Source organism: Telopea speciosissima, chromosome 1 (genome assembly GCF_018873765.1).
Source record: "Telopea speciosissima isolate NSW1024214 ecotype Mountain lineage chromosome 1, Tspe_v1, whole genome shotgun sequence".
Classification (NCBI taxonomy): domain Eukaryota; kingdom Viridiplantae; phylum Streptophyta; class Magnoliopsida; order Proteales; family Proteaceae; genus Telopea; species Telopea speciosissima.
Window position 1 is genome coordinate 82,287,963 of NC_057916.1, and position 14,694 is coordinate 82,302,656.

General features: G+C 39.9%; 1 protein-coding gene across 2 annotated transcripts; it reads left to right on the plus strand.

Annotated features, from left to right (window-relative positions):
• The first annotated feature begins 9 nt into the window (after positions 1 to 9).
• LOC122671478 (dnaJ protein ERDJ2-like) lies at positions 10 to 14,069 on the plus strand. Of its 2 annotated transcripts, XM_043868727.1 has the most exons (12): positions 10 to 151; positions 941 to 1,166; positions 1,273 to 1,368; positions 2,373 to 2,493; positions 2,615 to 2,721; positions 2,833 to 3,050; positions 3,514 to 3,691; positions 3,770 to 3,889; positions 5,626 to 5,712; positions 12,218 to 12,328; positions 13,072 to 13,920; positions 13,960 to 14,069. In XM_043868727.1, exons 2-11 carry the CDS (start codon positions 981 to 983, stop codon positions 13,903 to 13,905), a joined length of 2,058 nt encoding a protein of 685 aa, XP_043724662.1. In that variant the 5' UTR covers positions 10 to 151; positions 941 to 980; the 3' UTR covers positions 13,906 to 13,920; positions 13,960 to 14,069. The 2 variants fall into 2 exon arrangements, with proteins under 2 accessions (XP_043724662.1, XP_043724654.1); XM_043868719.1 differs by having other exon boundaries at positions 13,072 to 14,069.
• Positions 14,070 to 14,694: the final 625 nt, after the last annotated feature.

A 14,694-nucleotide genomic window follows, 5' to 3' on the forward strand; every position in this document is an offset into this window, starting at 1 on the left:
GAGAAAAACCTCACTCCATCGCGCTTTCTGTGACAGGGTCTCTCTCTATAAATCGTCCACTTCTCGCCGTCGTACAGAAGTCGGAAGATCTGAACAAGCGTAAGCGGTAGGACTTAGGAGTAGATCAAGATCTCGATCCTCCACTTTTAACGTTAGTTCTATGCATTTAGATATTTCGTTTTACGTTATAATTTCTCGTGAGGAGGTTCTTGAGTTCATATAGTCTTGTGGATTGGCTATCTGGTTTGTGTTTTATTTTAATTCGAAATTGGGAGTTTCAGGATTTGTTTGGTTGAGCTGGTTTATGTTGATTGTGGATGAGTTCGTGTTTTTCATCTCTCTTTGTGCTTGGATATTGGTTTGTACGGGGGGGGTTTATTAATTTCACTCTTCCGTTTGTTGGATTGGTGTTCTTTGTTAGTTTTAGTTTGGCTTTCCTTCTGTAATCATGAATTCTGAATAATCTTGGATTTATCGATTTGAGATCCGAGTGTTCTTTAAGTTTTGTGTATCGGCATTGTCATCTTTATTGAATTGGAGTTGGATTTCGTTCCTTCTTTGTGTGTATTTGTGTGTATCTTTTTCTCTGTAATTTTGGTTACAGTGTGTCAAAATAAAGGGGTTTAGGGTTTATGATTCTGGTTGCATGGATGCGTGTTTGTGTCCAATTTATTGTTTTCCACCCTAGCTTTGGTGTACATAGTTAAGTAATACCTCAAAATTTGAATGCATTCATTTAGTGGGAGTTTGTGGGGGGTTAATTAGGCAAGATCATTCTACTGTGGCTCCATTTGTTCTGTTCTTGTTTATTCAGATTGAATTAATATTTAGTCAGAATCTTGATCATTTTCCTCTTCAAGCATGAGATCACTTGCTTCTATTAGAGTTTATCTGTTCCCAATATTCACATTTGATGGTGTAACAATGATCTCTTATGCAGATATTCTAATTGAACAAGCCTTCATATACTGTAAGTCTCCATGGCTGCATCAGAGGAAAACAGTGCACTATTCCCAATATTCATCTTAACAGTTCTGGCACTGCCTTTAGTGCCTTACACAATACTCAAGTTATGCCGTGCTGCCTCTAGAAAGACAAAGAGCATTCACTGTCAGTGCTCTGTATGCTTCCATTCAGGAAAGTATCGCAAATCCATATTTAAGCGGGTAAGTTTCTGATATTCTATGTATATATGTTTTTTCAAGGTTTACTGTAGGATTTTTGCTTTTTATAGCTTTTTAACCTCTTCAATTTTTTGGTTTGTTTTTGCAGATCTCATCCGTCTCAACATGTAGTAACTTTACGCTTGTGCTACTCTGGGTTATTATGGCATTCCTGGTCTATTACATTAAACATATAAGCCGTGAGGTATTGATCTTCTCTTTTGATATTTTTGTAGTGCGGGTCATTGAGAGTCAACTGCAAAATCAGTTGCGTAGCTACAATCTTGATATCAGTCTTATTGTTGTTATGCCTTTATCAAAACTTTTACTATTGAAGTTCCCTTCTATGACCGCCAGCTCATCATACCCATAGAATGTTGCATCCATTAATTTTAGTAGCTAGGAGGTTTTAATATCCTAACCACAATTGGATCCTAGAAAGGATGCTACAAAATGCTTCTTTTCTGAAAATGGCAGTTCCTTTTTTTTTTTTTGGGGGGGGGGGGTGAGAGGGGTGTTGGAGATACGGCCTAGGGGATTAGATATTGTTGAATAGAACAGAGGGAATACACTGGAGATACAATAGAACTATGGAAAGAGGGATGAGAACAAAAACCTGAAACAAGAAGATGATATACAGATAGGAGAGGAGGTAAGAGAAAAGATCGACTTGCCTTACTTAGAGAACTAGTATGAGTAGATTTTTTACTTTCTAATCAAAACACAAATTCTTTTACCCCAAAAAAAAAAACAAATCAAAACACAAATTCTGCAATTCTTTCCCCTCTTGTTAAGTTGTATGATTATTACTAGCAATAGCTATGTGTCTGTGGTTATTGTCCTAAATACTGTGGTAGAGATAGGTATGCATGAGAAATCTTCTATGACCAATGCCTATAAATTTCTTATCCTATATCTAGATGTCCCCTTTTATTTGTCTGCATTATCTCAAACTCCAGTATTAATTATTTTATATTTGTAAGTTTGTTTATTCTGAGTTTGTTTGTTTAAAAAATAAAATTAAATAGCTAAAATTGTATGGTGACTTTTGGATTATAAGATTTATTTTAGTTACTTTATTAAAAAACAAAAACTAAGAAGCTAAAATTGCATGGTGACTTCCTTTTGAGATTATAAGATTAATGCTGGTGAATTTCTACTCTGAATTTTTGAATGCTGCATCTCACAGTTGATAATATTTTTCTTCAGATCCAAGTTTTTGAGCCATTCAGCATTCTTGGATTAGAATCTGGAGCTTCAGAATCTGAGATAAAGAAGGCATATAGGAGACTCTCTATTCAATATCATCCTGATAAAAATCCAGATCCAGGTTGAAGGTTTTTTGTGTCTTTAGTGCTTTTTTTTTTTGGTTCGTCTTTGGGTTGGTTAGAAATTTGATGCTCTTTTCGCATGATCAATTTTTGCTAACCATTGCTTTTTTTTTGTTCCAGAGGCGCACACATATTTTGTGGAATTCATATCCAAGGCTTATCAGGCTCTAACAGACCCTATTTCGCGTGAAAATTTTGAAAAATATGGTCATCCAGATGGCAGGCAGGTCGTATACTTTCTTCATATGTGAAATGAGAAGCCATCTTTTTGTTTTTGTTTTTTTGTCCTGAGTAGCTGCATTTGAAACTAATAATTGTCCTAATTGGGCTTCGAGCAGGGGCTTCAAATGGGAATAGCTCTTCCCGAGTTTCTTCTAAACATTGATGGAGCGTCTGGGGGAGTACTCTTACTTGGGATTGTTGGAGTCTGCATTCTTTTGCCTTTGATGTTGGCTGTTATATATCTCTCGAGGTCATCAAAATATACTGGAAACTACGTTATGCATCAGACGCTGTATGCTTATTATCACTTGATGAAACCTTCATTGGCTCCAAGGTATGTGCATCTCTTCATAAAAATTTTTCGTTATAAATTTTAGTGACCAGGATTTTTTTCTTCCATTGCGTGTCAATAAGCACTATTTTCATGCATGGAGATACATTGGTCATGGAATGACAGTGAGTTTTCTAGCCTGCATAATTGCAGTTAGGAAGGATCCTATGATATTTTCCATCAACTGTTTGAAGAGGCTATTTACTGATGTCCACCTGTGAATGACATCCGTCAAGTCCATTTTTGGTTTCTTCTCTTCCCTCACATAATCAAGTAGCTCTACAATTCATTTGCTTTTTAAGAGAGAGATCTGTATGTTTCATATTACTATGAACCACCAAACGTATTGTAGTATTTTCTACTTGTAGTTGCTTACTCTATTTCTTGTTAATATTATTAGTTTGAGCTACTGTATTTCTTATTAATATTATTAGTTTGTGCTATTGATGTCACATACATGATACAGCAAGGTTGTAGACGTCTTCATTAATGCTGCTGAGTACAAGGAAATGCCAGTTCGTAGGAGTGATGGTGAGCCCCTTCAGAAACTGTTCATGTTAGTCAGGAGTGAGTTGAACCTGGACCTTAAGAACATTAAGCAAGAGCAAGCAAAGTTTTGGAAGCAGCATCCGGCCCTTGTTAAGGTAGTTTCTTTTGCCTCTATTTTCTCATCCTTGGTAATTCGTTCACATTCTTATGCTCTTTTCTTTTTTTGCAATCAGACAGAATTGTTGATTCAGGCGCAATTAACACGTGAAGCAGGAACCTTACCATCAGCTTTGCAGGGCGACTTTAGGCATGTGCTTGAACTTGCACCTCGCCTTCTTGAAGAACTAATGAAGGTGATTTCAACATAACTTGTTCTACATTATTGAGTTTGTTTTAGCACAGTTATGAAACTTCGCTTCCTTGAAATGTTCTCTGCAGTATCATTTTCCATGGGAACTTTTCTCTAAGCCTGGGATAGATATCTCTTTTATTTTTATTTTTTTTAGTTCTCTGAAGTGGGTGTAGCTTGCATGTGAATTTGATGACGAAGCTGCTTTTAGTAAGCTGTTAAAATGTGGTGGGATTGGAGATGATTGCAGGCAATCGACAGTTCTCTGTGACTTCATGCTTAATTTGATGGGAGATTTAGTGTAGCAGCTATTCCCTTTCTATTGCCTGTATAGGAGAGTAATTAGTTGTTGCAAATTGCAATCTATGCCAGAGTAGAACATTGATATATTTTTATGATGGAAAAAATTAAAAATTATGGAGAAAAGCTCATGATGCAACTGATCATTAGTAATCAGAGTCATAGATTACATTCTCCCCACAGTTTTTAATGGTTAAAACTGGACCTCAGCTGAATCACGGAACTGCCGGGTGCTTCTTTGGTTTGTCTCAATTCAACCCATTTATTAAAAAGTTAAAAGTAGCTGGCAAAAAGAATTAAAGAAATTAGATAACATATGCTCTCAAAGGGTTCACAAGACAACTGTGAAAACTAGCCAATTATGCAGTTATGACCCCATCAATCTGAGTTCTCTTTTTTTGGATGGATGGGTCAGGGTGGGAGGGGAGGGAGACAGGGTTGGTGGAACGCTGAACATAGAGGAGTCTGTTTCCTGTGTCAAATCATTCTAACACGTCTTAGTAATAGGTTTGTGAGCTGATCTACAAGCACCCTTGCTTCTTTGGTCGTAGATCAGCTAGTGCGCACCTTTACTCTGCCGAGCCCAAGTGCTTGGTTGCATGGGGTCCGTTAGCACAGTAGTTTTCTTTGCGGGGATGAGATCGGATCTTACTTGAAGCACTCCACCACAAATAATAGTCTTTGGGTTGGATAGGCAGTAGAGACTATAAAATTTCTTCTCTTTAGGGTGGGCTTTCAAGACACAGATGAACTACTCCATCTGGAAAGGGCATTAGTTCAGTCACCTGTTCTCCTTTTCTTTAGACTGTGGCTCCACTCAAATAGTAAGCATATTGAGCATATAGTAGAAAGTCAGCCATGTTTCTTTTTTTTTTTCCCCTGAGACCTGCTCTCTCACTTGGATGGTGCTGTCTTTATCCTCTAAATTCATTATTTGTTCTTCTTGCCTTCATATGTACTGAAAAGTTTCCTCCAATGGCAAAGCCAGAAAGGATTAAATAAGGAATCAAAATGGTCAAGGTGATTTAGAAGAATCTCTGATAGGTGATAAGGGAAAGTCATCTGAGATGGTTTGGCCATTGCAACTGTTAATGAGGAGTGACATGGTGCACTGATCAGAGGAGTTAAAAACTTAAAAGAACAAGTTATAGACTGAAAATGCCTGGGGAGAAGGGTGAAATAATATGTGGATGGCTTCAGGTTAACAACAAATATGACTATAAATTTGAACTGCAAAACAGGGTCCATGTAGCCACCTCATTTAGTTGTAATAAGGCTTAGATGAGTTGAAGGGAAGATTTCCTCCCAAGGATGGTGAGAATTAGTACCCTTCATAGGTGGCTACGTCTGCCATGTTGAGGGATGATTGTCATTCTGAAATAAAGTTTCCATCAGTTTGACCAGAGCTCGAAGAGTTAATTCTTTTTTTTATCCATGCAGATGGCAGTTATACCACGCAGTCCTCAAGGACATGGATGGCTGAGGCCTGCAGTTGGGGTTGTTGAGCTTTCTCAAAGTATCATTCAGGTATTATTTTCCATGTCTTTCTCATGTACTCATCTAATGCTGTCGTTTCAGCTTCATACGTCTTGACATGCATAATTTGATTTCTTGTGTTTGAAAATCTACTGAAGTTATTGACATATCAATGCCAATAAAATCTTGCAAAATCAGATAGCTGTTTTCTGCTGTTACTTTTGCCTATGTTTATTTTGCAGTTTTTATGTTTTAAAATAGATAAATGATTTTCTACGGAAGAACAGCATTTGCTAACTCTACTTGTAATGTTTATTCGCACAACAGAAAAGGCAAGGAACCCATTAAATTTTAACCCCTCAAGAAAAGAAATGGATTTTGAAAGCTGAAGAACTATTTTCTCTAAAATTCGGCAAACTTGTCCAAATTCCCTCCTCCACACTCCTCTCTCTTATTTGATGACCGGGGAAATAATCTTGTTTAATAAAAGAAAAAGAAAACTTGGAACTGCCAAAACATTGATGTTTAATTATCAAATGGGTAAAAAGACGAAGGCAAAAACATTGATGTTAGTATAAATAATTATAGCAATGACAATGATGGTGATTGTTGAAATAGGCTGCTTACACGATTGGGGTAAGCAGTCCTAGTTTGATTAGGATTAGTCCTACTAGTCCTAGCTGATTAGGATTAGTCCAAGTCATGTTAGGAGTAGTACTAGTCAGATTAGATTCTTTTCTTTTATTTTATTTTTATTGTTTTACCCTCAGCCGAGTCCTATTCTGGCATTCCTAGTTGTATTAGGAATTCCTAGTAGGACTAGGACTGAGGTGTTATTATTCCTATTTGTACTTTGATCAGATTTACTTCAAGTTATTATAAATAAAGGGGCTTCGGTGATCGATTCTAATCACTCAAGCATTCATATCAAAGCTGTTTACATGGTATCAGAGCCATCTCTCGATCCAAGAGCAGCCTCCCCTCGATTTTTTCTGGTTTTCTTCTCCAACTCTCTTGGCTACTGGTTTCCTTCTTCTCCAACTCTCTCGGACTCTCTTTTTCATTCAGGGCAGCATCTTTGAGGTGATTCAATGAAGAATTAGCTGCTGCCCTCAATGACACCTCACTGAAGATTATACAAACACTGGTGTGATCTGAAACTGCCGCAAGTTTCCTCCAACCCTTCGAGATCAAGCTGCTACATTATTCAAGCTGGATTTCTGTTTTTTTTTTTTTTTGAGATTGATCCCTACACTTGCTGATCTACACCTTATGTATTTCAGATTGCAGATCTGAATCCAATCCACATCTGATTCAACCCTGCAATTACCTACATTCAGATATACCTAAATTTTTTTAAAATTTAGGGCTTTTTATTGGCTCATCCAAAGGGGCCAATTTTTGGAGGGAATCTTCTCCACGACAAGGGAGATACTCGATCCTTGTTTCAGCCTGTTCTGACGGCTGAAACTCATACAGTTTCAAAACCTAGGGTTTCACTCGATACTGTAACCAGCCCTATTAGGGTTTCTTATTGCATCATCAGAATTTTCTGATTTTTTGCAGGCTTATTCTCCACCACTTGCAAGGCATTCGATCCAAGTTTCAGCCTATTCTGACGACTGCAATTGCTGCCACTTCAAAACCCATACTTTAGATATAATTCAGTTTTTTGAAGATTTGTTTTTTTGTTCAAATTTGTGGATTGGTTTCTACCTGAACTATGGGAGATTCAGAGACAACTACTGCTACTTCTGGAGGGGATGGTCAAACTAGGAATGACTTTCTTCCCTATGTTGCTGCCATCAAGCTTGATGGTACGAATTATTTAATCTGGGCCAGATCACTATCCTTGACTGTGGCTGGTAGGGGATTCATTGGCCATCTTACTGGCACCACCAAACAACCAGCTGAAGAAGGTGTTGCCCGTACTAAATGGGCTGCTAACGATGCTATGGTGATGTCATTTGTTTTAAATTCTATGACCACTGATCTATCCAGTCAATATCTCCTCCTTGACACTGCTACTCAAATATGGACTGCTGTCAAGGGAACTTATGGTCGATCAGGAAGTGGTGCTCAGGTTTATGAAATCAGGAAGATACTCCAAACCACTACTCAGAATGAGATGTCTGTTACTAAATACTATGCTGCCCTCAAGTGTTTATGGCAGCAATTGGATCATTATGCTCGATTCCAGCCTACTACTACTGCTGATATTACTGCCTACCACACCTATGTAGACCAATTCCGTGTCTATGATTTTCTGGCTGGCCTCAATGATGACAATGACCCTATTCGGGTGCAAGTCCTTTGACAAGTTCCTTTCCCCACTTTAGAGGAGACTTTTTCTTATGTTCACAGTGAAGAGACACGAAGGGCTGCCATGATGATGACTCCTAAAGTTGAGAGATCAGCCTTACAGACTGCTGGTCCCACTCCTGTTGCTTCTTATGATAGTGTTGCTGCTTCCACTACTACTACCAAAGAGCCTGTTAAGTGTGAGCATTGTCACAAATCATATCACACTAAGGCTTAGTGTTGGAAATTACATGGGAAGCCAGCTGATTTTGAGGCCAAACGTGGTCATGCTAAGTCTAAAAGCAAAGCCAATCATACTGAAAGTGTAGCTCTAACTCCCATTGCTGACATTGGTTTCTCCTAGGAAGAACTCCAGGCTTTGCGTCGTATGTTGAACACATCAACTACCTCTACTACGTCTGCTGCCAATTCAGGTTCCTTCTTTGCCCGTACAGGTATTTCTTTTGCTGGTCATTGTGCATCAGTAGTATCCACTCCATGGATCATAGACTCCAGTGCTACTGATCACATGACAGGTTCTTCTAGCCTTTTTAATACATATTCTTCTGCCTCTGGTAAGGATAAAATCAAAATTACTGATGGGTCCCTCTCCTCCATCTCAGGGAAAGGATCCATTGGTTGTTCTCCTTCCCTTACACTGTCATCTATGTTGCATATTCTCAAATTTACAACTAACCTTCTTTTCATCAGCAGTATCACTAAATCCCTGAATTGTAAAGTGACCTTTTTTCCCACTCATTGTGTTTTTCAGGAACTGGACTCGGGGAAGACGATTGGATTGGGTAAAGTGCATGGCGGATTGTACCTGCTTGATGGCGATCCTACGTAGGCTTTACCTTCGGCATCTTTCTCTTCTGATTTACATAAATGGCACTCTAGACTAGGTCATCCCCCCTTAGGTACTTTATCAAATTTATTTCCAGCATTAGTTAAAGACTGTAATAAGGAAGAATTTTTTTGTGCGCCTTGTGTCTTGGCTAAACAGACGCGTTCAACTTATCCTATTTCTAATAAAAGATCCTCTTCCTTATTTCATATTGTTCATCCTGATGTGTGGGGGCCTAGTAGGAAAGCTTCCCTGACTGGCCATCGGTGGTATGTCACTTTCATTGACTGCTATTCTAGGTTCACTTGCGTATACCTTATGCACACAATGAGTGAAGTTTTTTTATGTTTTCAACACTTTCATCAACTGATTAAGACCTAGTTTAATGCTACTCTTCAAATTTTGAGGAGTGGCAATGGGAAAGAGTATATGGAAGGTCAGTTCCAAAAATACCTTGCTGCACATGGAATCCTCCATCAGACCAGCTGTGTCGACACTCCAGCCCAAAATGGTGTGGCTGAGAGAAAAAACCGCTACCTCCTGGAGGTGGCTAGGGCCCTTATGTTTGCTCGCAATGTCCCTTCCCTTTATTGGGGGGATGTTGTCCTTACTGCAGCCTATTTAATTAATAGGTTGCCCAGTCGGGTTCTTCTTTCAAAAGCCCCTATTGAGCTATTACTTGGCTCTTTTTCCTTTATAGTCCCACCTAAGGTGTTTGGCTGCATTTGTTATGCTAGGGATACAAGGTCCCCTGGTAAACTTGACCCACGTAGCCTCCGTTGCATTTTCTTGGGTTACTCTGCTACCCAAAAGGGGTACAAATGTTACTACCCTCCATCCCGCAGGACTTTTGTCAGCATGGATGTTGTCTTTCATGAAAATGTTCCATATTATGTGTCCCCACCTCTTCAGGGGGAGTGTTAGTAAAGATGTGCTGACTATTGACTCTCCACCTCCACTTCAGTCTGTTTACCATGAGTCTGAACCAGTTCGGCCTGCCCCTAGTACTCCCCCTGAGTCAGGGGGAGAGGTTCCTATACAGGGGGAGACCATTTCTATTCAGGGGGAGCAATCTACCCCGGTCCAGACTCCTATCCAGAGGACTATTAGTGAATTTCAGAGGAGGATTGATGCCTGTAATGTGAAGACCTATGCAAGGAAACATAAGCAGGTTCAATCAATTGTTGCTTCAGTACCCATCCAATTGCCGAACCTGGATCCAGAACCTGCCTCTCCACCTGGTAATGATCCTGACTTACCTATTGCTCTTCGCAAAGGTGTCAGAACTTGTACTCAGCATCCCATATCTCATGTTGTTTCTTATGATTCCCTTTCCCCATCCTTTCGTGCCTTTGTTTCCTCTCTTTCTTCTGTTCGTATTCCTAACAATTGGCAGGAAGCTTTATCAGACGGAAAGTGGAAGGCAGCTATGTTGGAAGAAATTGACGCCTTAAAAAAAAATAACACATGGGAGCTTGTAGTTCTTCCACCTGGGAAGAAAACCGTTGGGTGTTTGTGGTGAAACAGAAGGTGGATGGCACTGTGGATAGATATAAGACACGACTTGTGGTCAAGGGATTCGCTCAGACATACGGCATTGATTACCAGGAAACTTTTGCACTTGTTGCAAAGTTAAATACTGTTCGTGTGTTATTATCTTGTGCAGTCAACCTTGGATGGGATATGCAACAGCTAGATGTAAAAAATACCTTCCTAAATGGAACACTGAACGAGGAGGTGTATATGGGCATTCCACCAGGGTTCTCTTGTGACAGAAACCAAGGAAAAGTATGTAGACTGAAGTGTGCACTTTATGGTCTGAAGCAGTCACCTCGAGCATGGTTTGGCCGGTTCCACAAGGCCATGATTTCTGTGGGCTATAAGCAGAGTAATGCTGATCACACACTCTTTATAAAGAGGGTTGGTAAAAAACTCACTGTTCTTATAGTCTACGTTGATGATATAGTGGTTACTAGCAATGCTGGGGATGAGATCAAACAGTTGAAGACCTTCCTTGAACAAGAATTTGAGATTAAAGATCTAGGGAAACTACGATACTTTCTTGGGATTGAAGTAGCCAGATCTTCTAAAGGCATTTTTCTCTCCCAAAGGAAGTATGTCCTAGACTTATTGGCTGAGACCGGGTTGCTAGGTTGTCATCCTTCAAATACTCCTATGGACCCTACTATTCGACTCAAGGAGAAAGAGGGTGAGCCTGTTGATAGAGGCCGGTACCAAAGACTTGTAGGGAAGCTGATTTATCTTTCACACACGCTTCCTAACATTGGTGTTGCTATGAGTACTGTGAGCCAGTTTATGCATGATCCCTACTCTTCTCATATGGAGGTTGTTCTTCATATCTTGCACTATTTGAAGTCAGCTCTTGAAAAAAGAATTCTTTTGTCTATTCATGGTCATCTACGGATAGAAGCATACACTGATGCTGATTGGGCTGGTTCTACAGATCGGAAGTCTATTTCTGGGTATTGCTCTTTTGTAGGTGGAAATCTTGTCACATGGCGTAGCAAGAAGCAAAATGTGCTTGCTCGTTCTAGTGCCGAAGCTGAGTTTCGAGCTATGGCACAAGGTATTTGTGAGTTACTATGGCTTAAAAGTTTGCTACAAGATCTTAGTGTTCCTATTCGTCTTCCTATGATGCTGTACTGCGACAGCAAGGCTGCCATCAGCATAGCACGCAACCCAGTACAACATGATCATACCAAGCATGTTGAGGTGAATAGGCATTTCATCAAAGAGAAGTTAGAAGTTGGGCTGATTTGTATTCCGTTTGTGACATCTGTGGATCAACTTGCTGATATCTTCACCAAGGGATTGTCTGGAAAATTGTTTCATCCCAATCTAGTCAAGTTGGGCATGATCGACATCTTTGTTCCAACTTGAGGGGGAGTGTTGAAATAGGTTGCTTACACGATTGGGGTAAGCAGTCCTAGTTTGATTAGGATTAGTCCTATTAGTCCTAGCTGATTAGGATTAGTCCTAGTCATGTTAGGAGTAATACTAGTCAGATTAGATTCTTTTCTTTTATTTTATTTTTATTGTTTTACCCTCAGCCGAGTCCTATTCTGGCATTCCTAGTTGTATTAGGAATTCCTAGTAGGACTAGGACTGAGGTGTTATTATTCCTATTTGTACTTTGATCAGATTTACTTCAAGTTATTATAAATAAAGGGGCTTCGGTGATCGATTCTAATCACTCAAGCATTCATATCAAAGCTGTTTACAGTGATGAATTGAGCAAACTCTTATCCACATGCCTGTAGGCAATTGTTAGGTTTGATTTCATTAAGTTTTCTGCTCTGCAGCTCATGATAATTCCTTGAATTTACCATTTTCTATCTTCCTTTGCCTAACCTGTCTGTTTTCTATAAATAATGTATCATGTTGCAGGCTGTTCCTCTTAATGCAAGAAAAGCGACGGGAGGATCCGCTGAAGGCGTTGCACCCTTTCTTCAGCTCCCCCATTTTAGTGAGGCAATTGTCAAAAAGATCGCCCGCAAGGTATGTACATACCATGTTAGTGTTTAGTTTCCTTTGTACGAACTATGAAGGCACTATCTATATCTGTTAGTCTGCTCCATCTTCTGCATAATTATTACGATTTGCTGATACAAAAACATCTCGAGGAGAATGTTTAGCTTAGCCTAGGAACTATTTCACTTAGGCCTCTATTAGGTAGTATTTTTTGTCAAATTAGATAGGCATGAATTTTGAATTTGGAACATTTTGGGTATCATTAATGTTGGTTTCGATTTTGGTAATCCATTCTCTTCCGGAGCAGCTGTAGTTACAGAGGATTGAGGCAAAGGTATGGTATTAAAATGGGGTTTCGCTCATACTCATAGGAGTCAGAAAATGCAAACTAGACAGTTCCTGTTGGGCATCTGTGCGAGTGAGATTCAGATAATTTCAGATGAAATTGGGAGAAGCCCAAGTAAAGGTGTTGTACTACTAGTTTCCTAGTCTTATGTGTGTCATATTCAGATGCACAGCTTTTGAGATTGAAATGAACATATCTGATATCCCATTCTTGCACCTTTAGTCACAAGCAGTGATTCACCTCATAATCCTCTCATTAGTAGGTTTGTATCTTGAACAAAAAATAGCAACTGTACATTGGGGTATTTGTGTGCAAAATGGATGATTATTATTCTGGGGCTCATTGATTGAACTATATGTTTACCTTCTGAAAATATTTTATTGATCTTGGACTTCAATTTTTTAATTCTTAATTATGTTTGCAGAAGGTGCGCACATTTCAAGAGTTTCAAGACATGAGCCCTCAAGAGCGTGCTGAGCTAATGACTCAAGCTGCAGGATTCTCTGCTTCTGAAGCTCAAGACGTGGAGGTTGTCCTTGAAATGATGCCTTCCATAACAATTGAAATTACTTGTGAGACAGAAGGAGAAGAGGGCATACAAGAGGGTGACATTGTTACTATGCATGCATGGATCACACTCAAGCGTGGGAATGGCCTAGTTGGTGCCCTTCCGCATGCCCCCTACTTCCCATTTCCCAAGGAAGAAAATTTCTGGTTGCTGCTTGCAGATTCGACCAACAATGTGTGGATGTCCCAGAAGGTTAGCTTCATGGATGAGGCTGCAGCTGTTACTGCTGCATCAAAGGCCATTCAAGAGACACAGGAGGGTTCAGGGGCAAGCTTGAAGGAGATAAGTGCTGCAGTTAGAGAAGCAGTCGAGAAAGTGAGGAATGGATCAAGGTTGGTGATGGGTAAGTTCCAGGCCCCTGCAGAAGGGAATTACAATCTGACTTCCTATTGCCTGTGTGACTCGTGGATTGGCTGTGACAAGAAGACAAGTTTGAAGTTGAAGGTTTTGAAACGAAGCCGAGCTGGGACAAGAGGGGGTACCATGGCGGAAGAGGGACCAGCTGTTGAGGATGGAATCGAGGAGGAAGAGGAGGAGGAAGAAGAAGGATATGATGACTATGAGAGCGAGTACAGTGACGATGGTGAGGATGAACTGGATACAAAGAAGAATGGAGCGGTTGCTAATGGTGTATCTCATAGAAAAGGCAGCGGTTCAAGTTCTGAAAGTTCAGGCACAGATGAAGAGTGAGTGCCTGTTTTTTTTGCTTTTTAAGCTACAGGTGAGTTTTGTCTCTTCATTCAGTCATTTGGTGGAAGAATTGGTGGAAGAATACTGCTTTTACCATGACAACTTAGGTCATCAATATCTTTTTCAATATACTGTTTTCATAGATAAAATAAAGATATTGTGCATGGACAGTCTTTCCTTTTTGGTGACCCTCTCTACTTTTCTTCCCATAGGCTTCCTTCTCTTCATATCCTCCTCCAACCCTTCCCCCTCCCCCCCCCCCCCCCTCTTTCTCTCTCTCTCCCCCTACTTTCTCATGGAGGAACGATACTCTTTTACATGCACGCCAATTTGGACTCAGACTCTGGTATACATGTTGGGTGCCCCGGGGGGGGGGGGGGTGGTTGGTCCCCCAACATTTTATAGGTTCATCAAATGAGATATCCTGCAAGCACTTGTAAGGTTTAGAGCTTCATTTCAAAAATGTCTGCTCTTATATAATCTGTATTGACTAGAATCTCACATCTTTTATATTTGATTCATGCAAGAATGAACATGGACCAGATCACCAGACTGACCCAGATCATGTCTATCATCTGAAGTGATTCCATAAAGAGATGATATCCTCCCCCCCCCCCCCCCCCCAACTTCTCACCCTCTTACTCTTTTGATCATTCCGTGTTTTCAAAGCAAGCTGCAGACATTTTCATGGACAACAAAGAAATGTGAATTGGGGGAGACAGTAGAGGTTTGCCTAGGTTTCCTCTCCCTAATTCTCAGTTTGTTTCAATAGAAAATATGTTGCGAAAA

Bases quoted from the DNA above. Each gene is read 5' to 3' on its own strand.
- LOC122671478 (XM_043868719.1), top strand. From the start codon at position 981: ATGGCTGCATCAGAGGAAAACAGTGCACTATTCCCAATATTCATCTTA. The intron at 5,713-12,217 runs GTATTATTTTCC...ATCATGTTGCAG, and splicing joins TTTCTCAAAGTATCATTCAG to GCTGTTCCTCTTAATGCAAG. The intron at 12,329-13,071 runs GTATGTACATAC...TTATGTTTGCAG, and splicing joins TCAAAAAGATCGCCCGCAAG to AAGGTGCGCACATTTCAAGA.